Raw genomic sequence first — 17,047 nt, forward strand, 5'->3', positions numbered from 1 at the left:
TATCATACCTTTTGCCTCCCCTAAGCCTTAGTTCTTTTTAAACCTTAGTTCTAGTTAAACTAGTTCTATTTTAACTTACTTTTATATCTTGAGGAAGGCTGAAGTGCTTATTTTTCCTCTTGGCATGGTTGCCCATACTAAGCAATAGGTATTTCTCTGCCCTTGACCATAATTTTCTCTTTATTTGGCATACAGGGAAGGGATCAGACCCAACATAGAGAATCCCAGGAGTCTGGACCTAGACTAACCTGCAACTTTTATCTCCAAAGAAGGAAGGGAGTCAACCATCAAGTAAGAATGACTAGTTTTGCTAGATTTAAAATAGACTGGGTTGGTATGGACACCTAGAAATGTATTTTCTCACAGTTCTAGAGGCGGGAACTCCAAGGTAAAGGTCTGGCATGTTGGGTTTCTGATGAAGGTTCTCCTCCCATCTTGCAGGTGTCTGTTTTTTTGCCCTCAGAGAGAGAAAGAAAAGGGAGTAAGCTTCCTGGTACTTATAGACCCACTTCTACTGGATGAAGGCCCTGTTCTTATAACTTCATTTACTCTTAATTACTTCTATAAAGGCCCTGCCTCTAAATATAGTCAAATGGTCAGTGAATCTGAGAGAAACATGTTCAGTCTGTAGTAGTATCTCTATGTGAAAAAAAAAAATAGCAACACTTCGGGGAAAAGCACTCAATAGAAGCACTTTGATATTTTCAGTCAACATTTTAATGTCTTTCCTCTATGTTTTATTCTCTAGATAAAATGCACAAATTTCCCATAAGGTTTGTATTACTTGGACAAGCCAGTTTTCCCCAGCCTATTACATAAAATGAAACTATACAAGGTTTTAAAATGTCTGCTTCTAGGCAGCCACAAGAAAAATGGCTTCTTGAGAAGATTGACAAACATACTACTGGTGTTTTTTATTCAAACATAATTTGAATTGTTTGTCCCTTTGAAGTGGTGCTTTATTATAACTTTGCAGCCAAAAGTATAAAAAAATAAGTGCATAAACAAGTGATGCTGGGCTGGGAAGGTGGCTCAGTGGTAGAATGCTTGCCTAGCATGCATGAAGCCCTGGGTTTGATTCCTCAGTACCACAACACAGAAAAAGCCCGAGTGGCACTGTGGCTCAAGTGTTAAGTGCTAGCCTTGAGCAAAAGAAGCTCAGGGACAGGGCCTACACCCTGAGTTCAAGCCCCAGGAATGGTTGAGATCTGAGAATCACATTTGGAATCCAGCCTAGGAGGAAAGTTAGAGACTCTTTCTTTTTTTTTTTTTATTGGTCGGTCATGGGGCTTGAACTCTGGGCCTGGGCACTGTCCCTAAACTCTTCAGCTCAAGACTAGTGCTCTACCACTTGAGCTACAGCACCACTTCTGGTTTTCTGGTGGTTAATTGGAGTCTCACAGACTTTCCTGCCTGGGCTGGCTTTGAACGATGGTCCTCAGATCTCAGCCTTCTGCGCAGCTAGGATTATAGGCAAGAGCCACCGGCACCCGGCTCCATGAGACTCTTATCTCCAACTAATTACCAAAATGATGTAAATGGAACTGTATGGATCAGGTGATAAGAGTGCCAGCCTTGAGCAAAAAAGCCAAGGGACAGTGTCCAAGCTCTGAGTTCAACCCCCAGTATCAGCACAAGAATGGAGGAAGAAGGGAGGGAGAGAAAAAGGGAGGGAGGGAAGGGAGGGAGAGATAGCTTTTTCTAGCATTTTCATTATTCATTAAAGTATGTTCATTCTGGCTGGGCACCAGTGGCTCACGCCTGTAATCCTAGATACTCAGGAGGCTGAGGTCTGAGGATTGCGATTCAAAGCCAGCCTGGGCAGGAAAGACCGTGACTCTTATCTCCAATAAACCACTCAGAAAACCAGAAGTGGTACTGTGGCTCAAGTGGTAGAGTGCTAGCCTTGAACTGAAGAGCTCAGGGACAAGCGCCCAGGCCCAGAGTTCAAGTCCCACAACCAACAAAAATAAAAGTATTTTCATCCCTGTCCATATACAAAATACAGCACACTATGTGATCCTGGAACTCTATGCAAGTGTACAAAATTGATGCTAATGATTTGCCATATTCAGCATCTGCTCTGCACTGCATCATGTCAGCTGCTGAAAGTACAGAAAAAAAAAAAAAAAAGAACAAAAAAAAACCCAACCCAGATCCAGTCTTCCAAAGAACTGAGTCTACTAGGGACATACATACTTCCCAGTTGTTTCATGGTAATGGTAAGGGGTTTGTCCACTCATCCACTTTCTCTTACTCAGATGGCTTTTAGAAGGGCAAATGAGGCCAAAGAACAGTTTTCCAAGAGAAGATCTCGCCTACAAATAGCACAGGACTGAATACACAATCCATGCCAAAAGCGAAGCAGCCAAGTTGGACATGTGCAGTATCTATTTTAAATACAAGTATAAGTTTTATATTTCTGTTACACACTTCAATTCACTCCGTTATGTCTTTGGCTACTGAAGTAAAAGCTCTGTAGAGGTACCACTGAGGCTTTATCAGGTAGAGGGCACAGGTGTAGGTCCAACAGCGTGCTCTTATGGAAAGAGAATCTCTGAACCAAACCCATCCTCAAAATGTTTGTTTTAAAAAACATCGTTCTAATTTTCATTAATCTAAAAGAGATGCTTCCCTTGGAGTACTTAGAAAATTGTAATTTTACTTCTGAGTTATTTGCAAGTCTTGCTTGCTTCTTTGGTTTTGTGGCATCATATTATCCTGAAACAAAATAACATACTAAAATTCACAGGGAGATTATCTCTGCAAGATCAATGTAACAATAGACACTTCTAGGCATGCAGATAAAAATTTAACAATAAAGCTTACTACAAACAGTTGTCTACACTTAACAAAATCCATACATAAGCAAAGTCAATTAGATTTTATTTCAACAAAGAATATAAAATAAATGCAATGTAATTTATCTTAGCTTTAACAGTCATTTCAAGAAGGATGTTAGGACAACTCAAAAGCAAAAACACTCTGAAGTGACAGCACGACCTGCAGCCCACCAGAGCGGGACCTGCTGGGGTGCAGGCAGCTCCAAGCACACAAATTGCAGCGGAGTGTGGAAAGCTACAGTCATATCTCTAATCATACAAAGAGGACTGCGTGCAGAAAATGACTAAAAAATAGACAAGAACAGGTACACTTCACAAAGAGGCATTATCAGAAATACAAACTAGGCAGTTTAGAAAGGATAGTCTACGTAACATATATAAAAGTACTTTCCATTGTTGTTAAAAAGGACTATCTCAGTCCAGATTTTGTGTAATACTTTTAGTGTCTACACAGACAAATTTTTAAAAAAAATTAAATAGTATTAATTTACTAAATATTTAGGAGATAACAGTGCATTAAGTATTTTTTTCATATAATACATACATATCACTTCCCTTGCAGTGATAGAAGAGTAAGTATGGCCTTAAGTACAACACATTTTTTAAAAATCCTAAAACAATGATCTTTGCTCTGATACTTGTGACTATTCTTGAAGATATAGGGACCTAAACCACTATGTTTTGTATAAAATATGACTTGTACGTGACCCCTTCAAGCCTCTGTTCATCTAGTGGCCTTTTTACTGTCTCTATTTATTTCCTAGGAAGACATTACTATGGAGTTTAAGACTTGCAATTTTCATAGAATTATCCCTTCATTGTATAATTTCTGCTACATAAATGTACTTAAAAGCAAATCAAGCTGCAAGTCTTATATCCAAAACTTTTTCTTTCTGTCTACCTTCAGTGGAGAAAACAGCATCATTTTAGAGGCAATTGCTTCAATAGGAATGAGGCAGTGCACGCATACATAAATGTCATTCCTTCCCATTCTTGAGAGTAAATTATTTTTGTAAGAGCAAAAAAGTAGTGCAGAAGGCCAAAATTCCAAATACTAAAGTTTCAAAACCACAGAGATATAAAAATATACATGGCCTTGGTTTTTGCATCTCACTGCCTGATCTACTTTATTACCAGGATTGCTTCAGCCGCATAGTATCAGCCTTGCTACCAAGCTACCTTAGACTAGTCTGTCCTGAAATTTAGATTCTTTTTCCCAAACACCCACCTCACCAGAAAGCTAATTCTTAAACTGATCTGTTATGTGAAGAGTAGAAAACCTTCAACTGATTCATTCCTACAATACCTCCTTGTTCTGGGTATTCCGGCATGCTATGGGAGGTCTTCATACACGCTCAATAGACGTAACAGTAATAAGCTTTCAAACCAGAAATGCAGTGATTTGGGGATCACAAGGACAAATTTTACCATCTGAAAGCTTCACAGGTCTCCTTAAGAGGTCCCATGGTCTAGGGCCCTTGTGTGTGAGAAAGGCTTTGCTCCCTTTATAGACAAAGGAAATTACAAACCAAAATTACATCAAAGGGTGATGGGCACAACTGGGCATCACCAACCCTGAGGCAAGAAGAGGAGAAAGGGGCCAGAACCAGTGCAGTGATAAGAAACCCAGTCGTACACGTAATGGGGATTTCTGGCTATGTCCTAGAAAACACTGTATACCGGAAGCAACTGACAAGAATCCCCTTAAGTCTATGTCAGTTCTACCAGTGAAATATGTATGTACAAGAAAAGCAGGGTAGTCCTGTGAGTGTATAAGCACTATTAAGAACAGTATTTCAAAGTTGCTTATAAATTATTAAGGGGCATGGTATTTTGGGTTGTGTCCACATTTGTGGATGTCTTTTTAAAAATTAAATCTAAGCTCCTTTGAGGGCAGGAACAGAATTTCTGTTTTCATTGTAATTTACTACAACTACTTAGTAGAGCAAGTTCTGCCTATGAGGATCACTCAGTTATTGAAGGCTCCTGTGAACATTTCAAATATATATGAATGCCTTTGTGATATTTAATCACTGGCTTTCTCCTAAGGTGGACAGAGAGAAGCCCTTCCATAACACTGTCTATATAAAAGTTGAAAGAATAACTATCCAAGTATATTTAGAAGTTAAAAAAACCTTCATATTATACAATGGTTTCACTTACAAGTCTATCACATGGCATAGATATCTCAGGACAGCTTACTGTCACTCAATCGATCACAAGCTCTTAAGGACAGCAAGTTTGCATTGCTCCATATGTTTCTCACCCACTGGAGAACTTGGCATGTGTTAAGTGTGCAGTGAGCAGCCGATGAACAGCAGCTCTGGAAAGAGCTTTATATAGGTAGCTACATTATGCAGGAGGCTGTCAACTTCTTGTTTAAAAAAATGGAAGGGATGAAATACTATGTAGACAATCACAAATTCCTTCCAATGGAGCATGTCAATTGTTTCATCTCAGTCTTGATGAGTGTCACTTTACAGCCTTTATTACTATTTATAAGCATTATTCTGCTGAGATCAGTAAGGTCCTGGCTGACTACAGTATCACATCAATAGTGCAAAATGTATTCTGGCTTCTAAAAATCTTATTTTACTTGTACATGGACCCAGAGTATCATAACCAGGTAGATAAGTTCACAAAGAATAGCTTAAAAATGCATATAGTTTGCATATACAACAATCAGTTATTTCTTCTAGCTCAAGAAAACATTTAAACAAGGCTGGTGCTGCTAGTAGCATTCAGAAGAACACAATTTTTTTTGCCCCTTATACTAAAATGGGAGCTCTATACATCTTAACATTTCTTTTTGAGTCTGGGGATTCAGGGGCTCTTTAAAATGGCTAAGAAAGAACTCAGTCTGTAATTCATAGATTACACAAATGCAAATATTCACCCTATCTTGTATAGTCTTACACCATAGTTTTCAGGCACAAGTATTAAGTTTTCTCCTAGGGGCAAAAGAAAGCATTCAGTGCAATGAAAAGATTCTTGGTAGAATTAAGATTCAGTAACAACAGCAAAATTATATATACATCATACATACTTTAAACATGAATAAAACCTAAATTTTCAACATGCTTTAAAAATAGTCACTCTTCCTATATCTATTGCCAATACAAATAGAAAACACTGTTCCTTTATTTTAAAAGCAGACGAATTTGCAGGCTTCTACTTGAGTACCCATGATTATGTAAGAAAGTTACTCATGCAGATCCACATGTGAAGAAACAGCTCCTTAAGAGAGCCTTTTCAAGGAGAAGTAACACATCCTTGATCAACATTACTCCTTAAATTTATTAGTGCAGTTAATATTCTCTTCAGCTTTCTGGTGTGGATCACCATAGGACTGTATTCCATCAAAGCTCTTGAAACCCTTTTTAAGGTAGACTTAGCTACATGAAGGTTAAAACTCTATTTTTAATTACTGAATACTACTCAGAAAACAATGATTCTAAGGAACTAAGTTCCATATGAATAATTATATAAAAATCACCACATACTTCAGTTATTTATAGCATAAAGCATAGTAACTGCAAAGATCTAGACTGTTTTGTTTTGTTTTTTTTTGGTGTAGGTTCTTTCTGTCCCACCAGTTGTCTTTTTACTAGAACTTCCCTGAAACTAGATAAATAAAAACATAATAGCAAAGTACTTTGGGACAGTAAGTTTCAGTTTAAGACTTCCATGAGCAATATTTGTAGTCTGAGAAAATTGTAGTGTTTAAAAGGTCCATTTTTACCTGTGTTGCTATATCAGTTCACAAAGTATAAAACTATACACACCACTGGAATCCTGTTTCTAAAACATTAAAATCCTTATTAAAAGAGCTTTGAAAAAGTAAATCATAATGATTGCTACAGCATGAGAAAGGTGCACCTGGAAATCCTTCAAAAAATGCTGAGGGTTACAGAAGTGCTGGGATTAGACACTTTATCAGAGAAGTCACACGGAACTCATGCAGGGTAAGGGGCAAGGGGTAGGGGAAACTTCACAAGAATCTTCTTTAAGTCAATAAAGAAGAGATAGGAGTTCTGCAAAACACTCAGTGTGGAAAGTTTTTCTCCTGAGTGTGTGAGTTCTGAATGGCATCATAGTTTGCATTTGGGGGTTCTTTGCAATGCAAACCTCCTATTGCTGAAGTCTGTGCTCTGGCCTGGGCCAGGTAGAGGTGGCTGATCAGTACCGGTGGGCCTGGTGTGATGGGTGGTACTGTGCACTCTGTTGAGATGAAGAGGAGTAGCCTAGTGCACTCTGGGACTGAGAGGATCCCTGAACGCTGCTTTGGTAATTCAGGCGAGAACTGGAGTGCTAGAAGGAAACAGGAAAAGGGTATTATCGACAGAAGAGTAAGGCACAAGTTGTCAATCAAAGTAGGATGGAGATATAAACCATTTAGTCATGAGACCGGTCTCAGCAGCAGCTAACAGTTAACTTAGCTTGTTAATACATATTGCAGATCTGAAATTAACAGCCTAGCCCTACAGTAGCCACATATTCTGGCATGCATGAAGTTTGGCTCAATTTCTTTGGGAGATAAGCTATATTGGCAAAGACATGCCGTGTAGAAATTTATGCTATAAACTTATAAATCAGTCAGTATGAAGACCTACTGTTCTTCACACTGACTATTTTTGGGGTGCAGTCTAACTCCTTGCATAACAAATTTCTACACATGCATGTAAGATCCCGCCCCTGGATGGTGAGTAGACTCCACCCTCTTCGCAGCAAAGTCTCCACCCAGTACCTGCATTACCTATGCAACTGGCACAACTGGAAGAGGTCACATCTGCATCCGCTGAGGTCACATCTGAATTTGATGTGGCTACATCTTTCTCCGCCCATACCCTAGAAAAGGCCTAGCCCAGGCCCAGAAGCTCTCTTTCCCAGCTCTCTCTTTTTCCCAGCTCTCTTTCCCAGCCATCTTTCCGCGCTCTTTCCCAGGCTTTTCCCAGCCTCATGGAGTGCCAACATGGCCTGGTGCCAGCCAGAATGATGAATAAACCTACCCCTTACCTGAATACCACATGCGTGGTGCTGTTCTTACTCGGCTACCTCTTTTTAAAAACCTAACAATATACACAGAAATCTTGTCTCCATAACCTGCTGTAAGGTCCGCTCCTGGATGGCTAGCAGACTCCACCCTCCTCGCAGCAAAGTCTCCACCCAGTACCTGTGTTACCTAGGCAACTGGGACACCTGGAAGAGGTCACATCTGCATCCGCTGAGGTCACATCTGAATTTGATGTGGCCACACCTTTCCCCGCCCATACCCTACATAAGGCCTAGCCCAGGCCCAGACTCTCTCTTTTTCTCTCTCTGTTCGTTTCTAGCTCTTGCTCTTCTAGCTCTCTTGCTCTTCTTTTCTAGCTCTTGCTTTTGCTCTTCTTTTCTAGCTCTCTTGCTCTTGCTCTTCTAGCTCTCTTGCTCTTTCTCTCTCTGTTCGTTTCTTGCTCTTGCTCTTCTTTTCTAGCTCTCTCTGTTCTCTCTCTGCTCTAGCTCTTTCCTCTCTCTTTCCCAGCCACGTGGAGTGCCAACCTCGCCTGGTCCCAGCAGGTCTACTGAATAAACCTACCCCTTACCTGAATACCACGTGCGTGCTGCTGCAGTTCTTACTCGGCTACCTCTTTTTAAAAACCTAACACCTGCCTTCAGCAATAGTCCTATCAAATCAGAAACCCTTCATCCTTGATGTTTCCTCTTAGCAATTTTCCATCCACTGATCTGCTCCTTGGCTAAAAATCTGTGTCATTCTTAGATTTGGGGAAGAATACAATCCCTCTCCTCTACTGCAACACCCTGTTACTGTGTTCTCTGTGCTTGTCATATCTATTGCCCCCTGAAATAAAGTTAACATGTGTCTCCTCTCTTCCTCCCTCTCCCTCTCCCCCTCCCCTTCTCCTCCTCTCCACCCCCTCTCTCTCTGGCTTGAACTTAGGGTTTGGGCAACCGTCCCTAAGCATTTTTTCTCAAAACTAACACTCTACCAATTGAGTCAGATCTATACTTTCAGCTTTTTTTGGCAGCTAATTGGAGATAAGAGTCTCACGGGCTTTCAACTGTGCTGGATGGCTTTGTACTACAATCCTCAGGTCTCAGCCACCTAAGTAGCCAGAATTACAGGCATGAGCCACTGGTAACCAACTTTTTATTTCTTTTTAACACAGAGTAACATAATCTGAGATAAAAAGATGAGATAGTAAGTAAACATTTATTGCAAATATATTAGAGATAAAGCTAAAGCTTAAGGGAAAACTCAATTTCTAACCAACTTCCAATTATGTTCAGGAATCCTAGTCTAATTACAGCCAGAAGGAAGTATTATATTCTCTTCTTAAAGAGAAGTTTTTAGGGAAACAGTTGAAAACATTGCATTCTGAGACACTCAAAGAGGCAACTATTTGTTATGTCTTCCTCATTAATGTGTCTCTTTGTTCCAGTTTCTTATCAGTGAGTTTATGGCTCCCTCATCAGAGCTTTTGTTTTCTATTCTTTCTGTCCTAAATGGTCCCATTCTGTGAATTCCGAGAGACTGGTCCTAAACCTTTTACTGAAAAAGGAATCTTTCACTTAAGTTTTCCCTTCTTCCTTGTTCTTTCCTTGGTTTATTACCACCTTGAAAAACAAACTGTTTTTGCAAGACTTTCTAAGATTATCACATGGTTGTTTTTTTTTTTTTTTTTGGTGCTGGTTCTGAGACTTGAACTCAGGGCCTGAATTTCCCACCCCCATACCCTGCAAGGCTACCACTTGAGCCACAGCTCCATTTCTGACTGGGGGCGGGGGGGGGGGGGGGGCGGCTATGTGCTTAATTAAAGGTAAGAGTCTAATGGACTTTGCTGCTGGGGCTTGCTTCAAACACAATCCTCAACTCAGCCTCCTAAGTAGCTAGGATTACAGTCACAAGCCACTGGTGCCTGGCCACAATGATTTTTTTTTTCCAGTCATAGGGCTTAAACTCAGGGCTGGGTGCTGTCCCTTAGCTCTTCTGTTCAAGGCTAATGTTCTACCACTTTGAGCTACAGTGTTACTTCCAGTTTTTGAGTGGTTAATTGGAGGAAAGAATCTCATGGGGACTTTTCTGACCATGCTGGCTTCAAACCTCAGTCCTTAGATCTCTGCCTGCTCAGCAGTTAGGATGTAGAAGTCTCACTCTTCATTTTCTCTTCTGCATACATGTGGCTATTTACCGATAATTTCTGCCTTATAAGAGCAAATCTTTCTGAGGAGTTCACTAATTTATTTTCTAAGTAAGCTGCCACTATCTTCCCTTTTCAATTGCCTATTTAGGTATCATTTTCTGACCCAAAGCTATAACTAGCAATATAGAATGAATAGGGAAATTCTTTAAGAAGGGAGCAGCCTACCTTTCTACTTTTTCTCTTAAGATATTACAATAAACAAGTCAGGATACAAATAATTTAAATTACAGTAAATATGACCCCCCAAAGACCTTCTTTTTCATGTAATGTCTTAGAAATAGAATTGCCCAGTTTGTACAACAAACAACAAATGTTAAGATTTAAGAACTATTTAAGTCCATTTCCCACTTAATGAAACATATCCACATTAGAAAGGAGAAAATTCGGGGCTGGGAAGGTGGCTCCGTGGTAGAGCACTTGCCTTGCATGCCTGAGGCCCTGGGTTCGATTCCTCAGCACCACATAAGCAAAAAGAAAAAAGCCGGAAGTGGTGCTGTGGCTCAAGTGGTAGAGCGCTAGCCTTGAGCTGAAGAGCTGAGGGACAGCACCCAGGCCTAGAATTCAGGCCCCACGACGGGACCCAAAAAAAAAAAGGAGAAAAGTACCTGATAATCAGATGGCATAACAGGTCCGCCTGAGTTTGCGCCTGAAGGCCCAAGACGTGGCTTCTTGTTTGGGGGCACCTGATTCAGGCTGGAGTCCTGGCTGTGCTGTAGCCCTGCTCCAGCACCAACACCAGCTGTGGCTGCCCCTGTTGTTCCATTGGTTTGGGTGCTGTTCTGCTGTGGTGGAGGTGCCTGTGGAGGGGCTGCTGCCTGCTGTGGAGGAGCTGTGGGCTGCTGATGCTGGTTCTGCTGTTGTTGCTGATTCTTTTATGAAAGGAAAAGAAAAAGTAAGTTTGATATAAAACTAAATTAATGAAAATTTCCTTCATTATTTTAGATGCACATGTGACTTCTGATCTACCTGTGATACAAGCTGCATGACTCATTAAGTGCCTGGAATGACTGGAGAAAGGGCAGCTGCCAGACTACAGCATCCCCAAGGGTCAATATGCTGAATCCTGAACAGAATGCACTCCCAAAAGTTCATTTCAGTATCCTCCAAATTAGTCATAGCCATAAGCACATAGGGAATTGTGTTGTACTCATTATAATGGTTATAAGAAGTCATTTCAAATCATGAGTTAGGAAAAACAGAGCAGTATAATGAGGGAGGTCATATAAGCAGTTAAGATAAAAGAACAGGGTGAGGGCTGGGAAGGTGGCTCAGTGGTAGAGCGCTTGCCTTGCATGCCTGAGGCCCTGGGTTTGATTCCTCAGCACCACATAAGCAAAAACAAAAAAGCCGGAAGTGGCGCTGTGGCTCAAGTGGTAGAGCACTAGCCTTGAGCTGAAGAGCTGAGGGACAGTGCCCAGGCCCAGAGTTCAGGCCCCCACAATTGGACCAAAAAAAAAAAGAACAGGGTGAGATGGAACAGGTATGGTGACACAAGCTTATGATCTCAGCACTGTGGAAGTGAAGGCAAGAGGGTACAGTTTTCATGGCCAACCCAGGCTATAGCGTGAGCTTCAGGTCAGTGTGGACCACAGAGCAAGACCCCAAAAATGGTCAAAACAAAAAACAACCAACAAAATAAAAACAAGTCAGGCATGGTAGTTGTGTCTATAATTGGGAGGGCAGCCGCCCAATTTTCAGCCTGCACAGAAAAGTTCACACCATCCCTTCTCAATCAATAGCTGGGAATAGTAATCTCACTATACAGAAGACTGAAGTTGGGAGGATGACGGTTCCAGGTTAAAAAGTTCCTGAGATTTCATTTCAAGGGAAGAAACTAGACATTGTTGCAAGCCCCTATTATCCAAGATACTGTGGGAAGCATAAAACTAGATTCTACTTCAGGCATGAGACTTGGCAAAAAGTGAGACCCTATCTCAAAATAACCATGCAAAAAAGGTCTGGAGGTATGGTCCCATATTAGAGTGCTGCTTGCAAAAGTACCTGCATAGGTGGACCCATTGCAACAATGAGATGTATAAGTCGTTATGTCAAAAAACAAACTTTACAACTTTGGCTGGGGGAGGGGTGGAGGAAGGGAGGAGGGATGTGGGAAGGGATAGGAAGGGGAAACAAAGGAGGAAGCAACAATGCTTGATAAGAAATGTACTCATTATCTTGCCCACGTAATTGTAACTCCTCTGTACAGTATATTTTCATAATAAAAAATTTTTTAAAAGCATCTGCATAACATGATGGTAATGATGTGAACAAATAAAACAAAGAAGAATTAGGAATCAGGGAGTGAAATGATCTATTAAACAGACCAGAAAGCTTAATTATCTGTAAATTTTTTTTTCAAATACATTTACATCCCCAAACTTTCATGGAAAAGAAATATATAAATAAAAGGGGATAGATATATAGCAATTATCAAGTTATCTTTCTGCCTCCCTTACCCTCTGAAAGTCAAAGTGTTATAAAGTTTATACCTTGTCGCCTTTTTCTTCAGGTTCATCTTCATTAAGGAATTCTCTTTTGGGGTATGGAATCTGACATCCAGCAAACACACTAAAAAGTATTTAAAAAAAAACATGCCATGACCTTAAAATCTATACTATCATTAACTTTCTTATTAAAAATTCTACTCTTTTGTAAAAAAAATTTTCCAGTCCTGTGCTTGAACTCAGGGCCTGGGTACTGTTACTGAGCTTCTTTTGCTCAAGGCTAGCACTCTACCACTTGAGCCACAGTGCCACTTCCAGCTCTTTCAGTTTATGTGGCACTGAGGAATCGAACCCAGGGCTTCATGCTAGGCAAACACTCTACCACTAAGCCACATTCCCAGCCCCATTAACATAATTTTTTAAAAATATAACTTTATTGTTATCAATTAGGTGTTATACAGAAGTTATCATTTCATAAATCAGGTAATGGAATACAATTCTTTTTAGACAATGTCATTCCTTCATTTGCTTTCCCCCAGTTTCTTCCTCCTGTCACTGCCTACAAGTTGCATAGTCACTTTTTATTTCTGATCTTACATCCTAGGCTTTACCTGTGGCTGGATGCCTTCCAAAACAACGTAAGCAATAAAAATTCATCACACTTTAATTTTTATGCTGTCATTTTCAAGTTCAAGGTGTAACTGCTGCTAGCTAACATATATGACAGAAGTTTCTTTATACTAATTTCACAGTATCCAAATAAACATGAATTTGTTTCAACAAGAAAAAGAAAATCCCCTCAAGAAAAGATGAACTTCTAGCCAGATACTGGGAAATACCTATAATCCTCGCTACTTGGAAGGGTGAGATTACTAGAATCATGGTTTATGAGGCAAAAACATGTTTGTGAGACTGTTGTGTACAATAGTTATCCTAGCTATCAGGACACCTAGAATAGGTGGATTTCACATGCTTCAACAAAAAGTGAGACCTTATCTCAAACCTAACAAAAAAAATGAGGGCTGGAAGCATGGCTCTGCAATAAGAATGCCTGCTTTTCTGCTTAGCAAGGGCAAGGATCTGAATGAAAAACCAACACCAACAAGAATAAAGTAGACAATCCTCCCCCAATTTCCTCCTTCTTTGTGTGTGTATATGTGGTTCTAGGGCTTGAAGTCAAGGCCTGGGTGCTGTCCCTCAGCTTTTTTTTTTTTTTTTTTTGCCAGTCATGGTGCCTGAACTCTGGGCCTGGGCGCTGTCCCTCAGCTCTTCAGCTCAAGGCTAGTGCTCTACCACTTGAGCCACAGCACCACTTCCAGCTTTTTCTGCTTAGGTGGTGCTGAGGACTCGAACCCAGGGCCTCATGCATGCAAGGCAAGCACTCTACCACTGAGCCACCTTCCCAGCCTCGTCCCTCAGCTTTTTTGCTCAAGGCTAGCACTCTACCACTCAAGCCACAGCTCTACTTCTGGCTTTTTGTGGTTAGTTGGTGATATGAGTCTCATAGACTTTTCTGCCCAGGCTGGCTTCAAACTGAGATCCTGAGATATCAGCCTCCTGAGTGGCTAGGATTACAGGTCTGAGCCACTGGTACCAGGCAAAATGTACTTCTAATCAATATAAACTCAAAGTACATACATGAGTGAAATAAGGATACAAGAACAGAGAGGTTTTGCAGTGCTGTGGAAATGTTCTGAAACAGTAAATTTTAAGTTTACCATTGCCTACTGGTTTGGTTTAGCCTCTGATTTAGCTTATTGATCTATAAGAGTCTCATCTATTTTTGCTTTAACTTGCATCTGTAAAACTGATTACTGGTCATTCTTTGTTTTTGTTCATAGACTGTCCTATTTCAAAAATTGGGTCCCTTCTCTTTAGCAGTTTGGTTTTTTTTCTATGAGGCAGCTTTATTGAAGAAAGTCAAGTACTTTAGTTAACAGGTGCTTCCCTTGTTTTCAGCCACCATGAAACATCTTCAACCTAGAGCAAAGTAAATAGAAGAGGGAAGAAGGATACATACTCTAATGTTGGCAAGGGGTCCTCCTGAAAATAGGGGTCCTGCAGAGCCTGTTCTGAAGTAATTCTTTTGGTTGGATCCATAGTAAGAAGTTTCTGAAGCTAGAGCAACACAGAAGAATTTGATAACATATGAGAATGTTGTTTATGAGTCAATGTTCTGACTTTTGTATTAATGTCTAACAGGACTAATATCAAGTACATGTTGAATTGTACACTGCACAATTACTTTATTATGCACATATTTATGTGAAGAAATCATCATTATTAAAGCCTTCTAAAATGATTCCTTGGTTGCTAACTCATTGTTAAGCATACATTTTAAGTCAAGGATGATATCTCAACAGAAAAATACTTAATATTGTCCTCACAACCAACCTCTAGTATCTTTTATTTCTTTTTTCTTTTTGGTTGGTTGTGGGGCTTGAACTCTGGGCCTGGGTGCTGTCCCTCAGCTCTTCTGCTCAAGGCCAGCACTCTACCACTTGAGTCACAGTATCACTTCCAGTTTTCTGGGTCCTTTATTGGAGATAAGAGTCTCACAAACTTTCCTGCCCTGTCTGGGCTGGCTTTGAACCGGGATCCTCATATCTCAGCCTCTTGAATAGGATTACAGGTGTGAGCCACCGGTGCCTGGCCAAGTGTCTTTTATTTCAAAAGGAACAACCACTGGACAAATCCATAGAAAACAAAGTGAGGTTAGAGTTGTGCTAAGATCAGACTTCAATCTGTTAGAGAAGTACCTACCAAGAGGAACACTTTGCTGTCCGGCTTGACTTTGTGTTTCTCCATGTACTTTATGAGGCTACTGTTTGCATACCTGCAAAGATATAGATCACCACCAGTCAATGGGAGCATGCATTCAAATGTGCATTTCTTTCTTATTCTGTGTGCTGGTCCTGGGGCTTGAACTCAGGACCTGGATGCTGTCCCTAAGCTTTTGTGCTCAAGGTTAGTGCTCTACCACTTGAGCCAAATCTCTACTTCCAGCTTTTTGGTGGTTAATTGGAGCTAAAACTCACACTTTCCTGCCTGGCTTCCAACATAAACCCTCAGATTTCAGTCTTCTGAGTAACTACAGGTGCCTGGCTTAATTTGCATTTCTTAATAAATAATTTGTGTTTCTTAATAAATAGCTCCAAAACTAGTTTTCTAAAAAGGTATGTGTAACCCATTGCCTTTTTTGATTACAAAGAAGTATCTTACCAAATACTGGCAAGCAAGAAAAGAAACAGGAATTGTTAAACATTACATTTGAGAGTTTATATTGATCCAATCATTTGGGAAAATGATGTGTTAACCACTAGAGTGGAAAATAAATATATTCTACCACCTAGAAATTCCACTCTAGGTACAAACTTGAATCTTAGCTGTTGCACTAAACATAGAACTCCCCTATGACCCAGGCAATACCACTCTTGGTATCTACCCAGAACATCTAGAATATTACAAGTTAGGATATAGTAAAGACACTTGCACATCCATGTTTATTTCTGCACTATTCACAATAGACAAGTTTAGGGAAACAGCCCAGAAACCCTACAATAGATGAGTGTTTTATAAAACATGTGGTATGTATAGTATACACATGGAATTTTACTCATCCATTAGAAGGAAGATATAAAGTTCAAAGATATACCAAAGCAAATAATAACTTCTTTTTTTGTGCCAGTACTAGGAACTTGAAATCATGACCAGAGTGCTCAACCTTAGCTTTTTTTCCCCAAGGCTGGTTTTCTACCACTTGAGCACAGCAACTCTTGCAGCTTTTTGGTAGTTAATTGGAGATAAGTGTCTCAAGGACTTTCCTGCCCAGACTGACTGGCTTTGAACTGCAATCTTTAGATCTCAGTTTCTCAGTAGCTAGGATTATAGGCCTAAGCCATCAGTACTGAGCAAAACAATAACTTTCAGCAATATATGTCTGTTTTTCATCACTATGACAAACTGAGCCCAAAACTTTAAAGGAGTAAAGATTTGTTTTGGCTTATGGTTTCAGTTCATCATGAAGGGGAAGAATGTCATTTAGCAAAGTGAGAGAGAGTAGAGAGAAGTGGGGAGCGGAGGAGAGGAGTTTCCTCCTTTTTTCAAAGGATGGGTGGGGGGAGAGGGAAAAGATGAGGGGAAGAGGAGAGGAGGGCAGGGGAAAATAGGGAATGAAGAAAACTATAAGGAAGGAAACTGAAATCCTGCATAATCAAACCACTCTGTGATAATCATTTGAACATTTTGGTGATTTTCCTTTGGTTTTTTAAAAATGCATATATACACAGAATACAAACAGAGGGTTTCTGTTTTGTGTTTATAAACCTGGGATCACAATATTAAAGTTGGCTTTTTGCCATTTAATATTGTTTCATAAACATTTCCTCTTGTCAGAAGCTCTGTAGTTACTGAATGGTGGTATGTCCTACTGATATGGAGCTGTTTCATAAAAGCTATGTAATACACATAATTTGTAGGTAAATCTGGTACACTTGGCAAAGAAACAACATTTCATAGCAGATGAGAATCAGAAACCTCCCTCTACTAGGCCCTGACT

General features: G+C 40.2%; 1 protein-coding gene across 3 annotated transcripts in view; it reads right to left on the minus strand.

Moving 5' to 3' along the window:
- Positions 1-2,869: 2,869 nt before the first annotated feature.
- Cdk19 (cyclin dependent kinase 19) overlaps positions 2,870-17,047 on the minus strand; it is a 106,939-nt gene continuing 92,761 nt past the window's right edge. For all 3 annotated transcript variants that reach the window (XM_042684378.1, XM_042684430.1, XM_042684439.1), the window contains 5 exons: positions 15,253-15,325; positions 14,510-14,607; positions 12,535-12,613; positions 10,651-10,914; positions 2,870-7,154 (listed from right to left, as the gene is read on the minus strand). In XM_042684378.1, the coding sequence (XP_042540312.1) occupies positions 7,023-7,154; positions 10,651-10,914; positions 12,535-12,613; positions 14,510-14,607; positions 15,253-15,325 (646 nt within the window). In that variant the 3' untranslated portion in view covers positions 2,870-7,022. The remainder of the gene's footprint in view (positions 7,155-10,650; positions 10,915-12,534; positions 12,614-14,509; positions 14,608-15,252; positions 15,326-17,047) is intronic.

The sequence above is a fragment of the Dipodomys spectabilis genome, unplaced genomic scaffold, assembly GCF_019054845.1.
Source record: "Dipodomys spectabilis isolate Male_0828 unplaced genomic scaffold, ASM1905484v1 ptg000001l, whole genome shotgun sequence".
NCBI lineage: Eukaryota > Metazoa > Chordata > Mammalia > Rodentia > Heteromyidae > Dipodomys > Dipodomys spectabilis.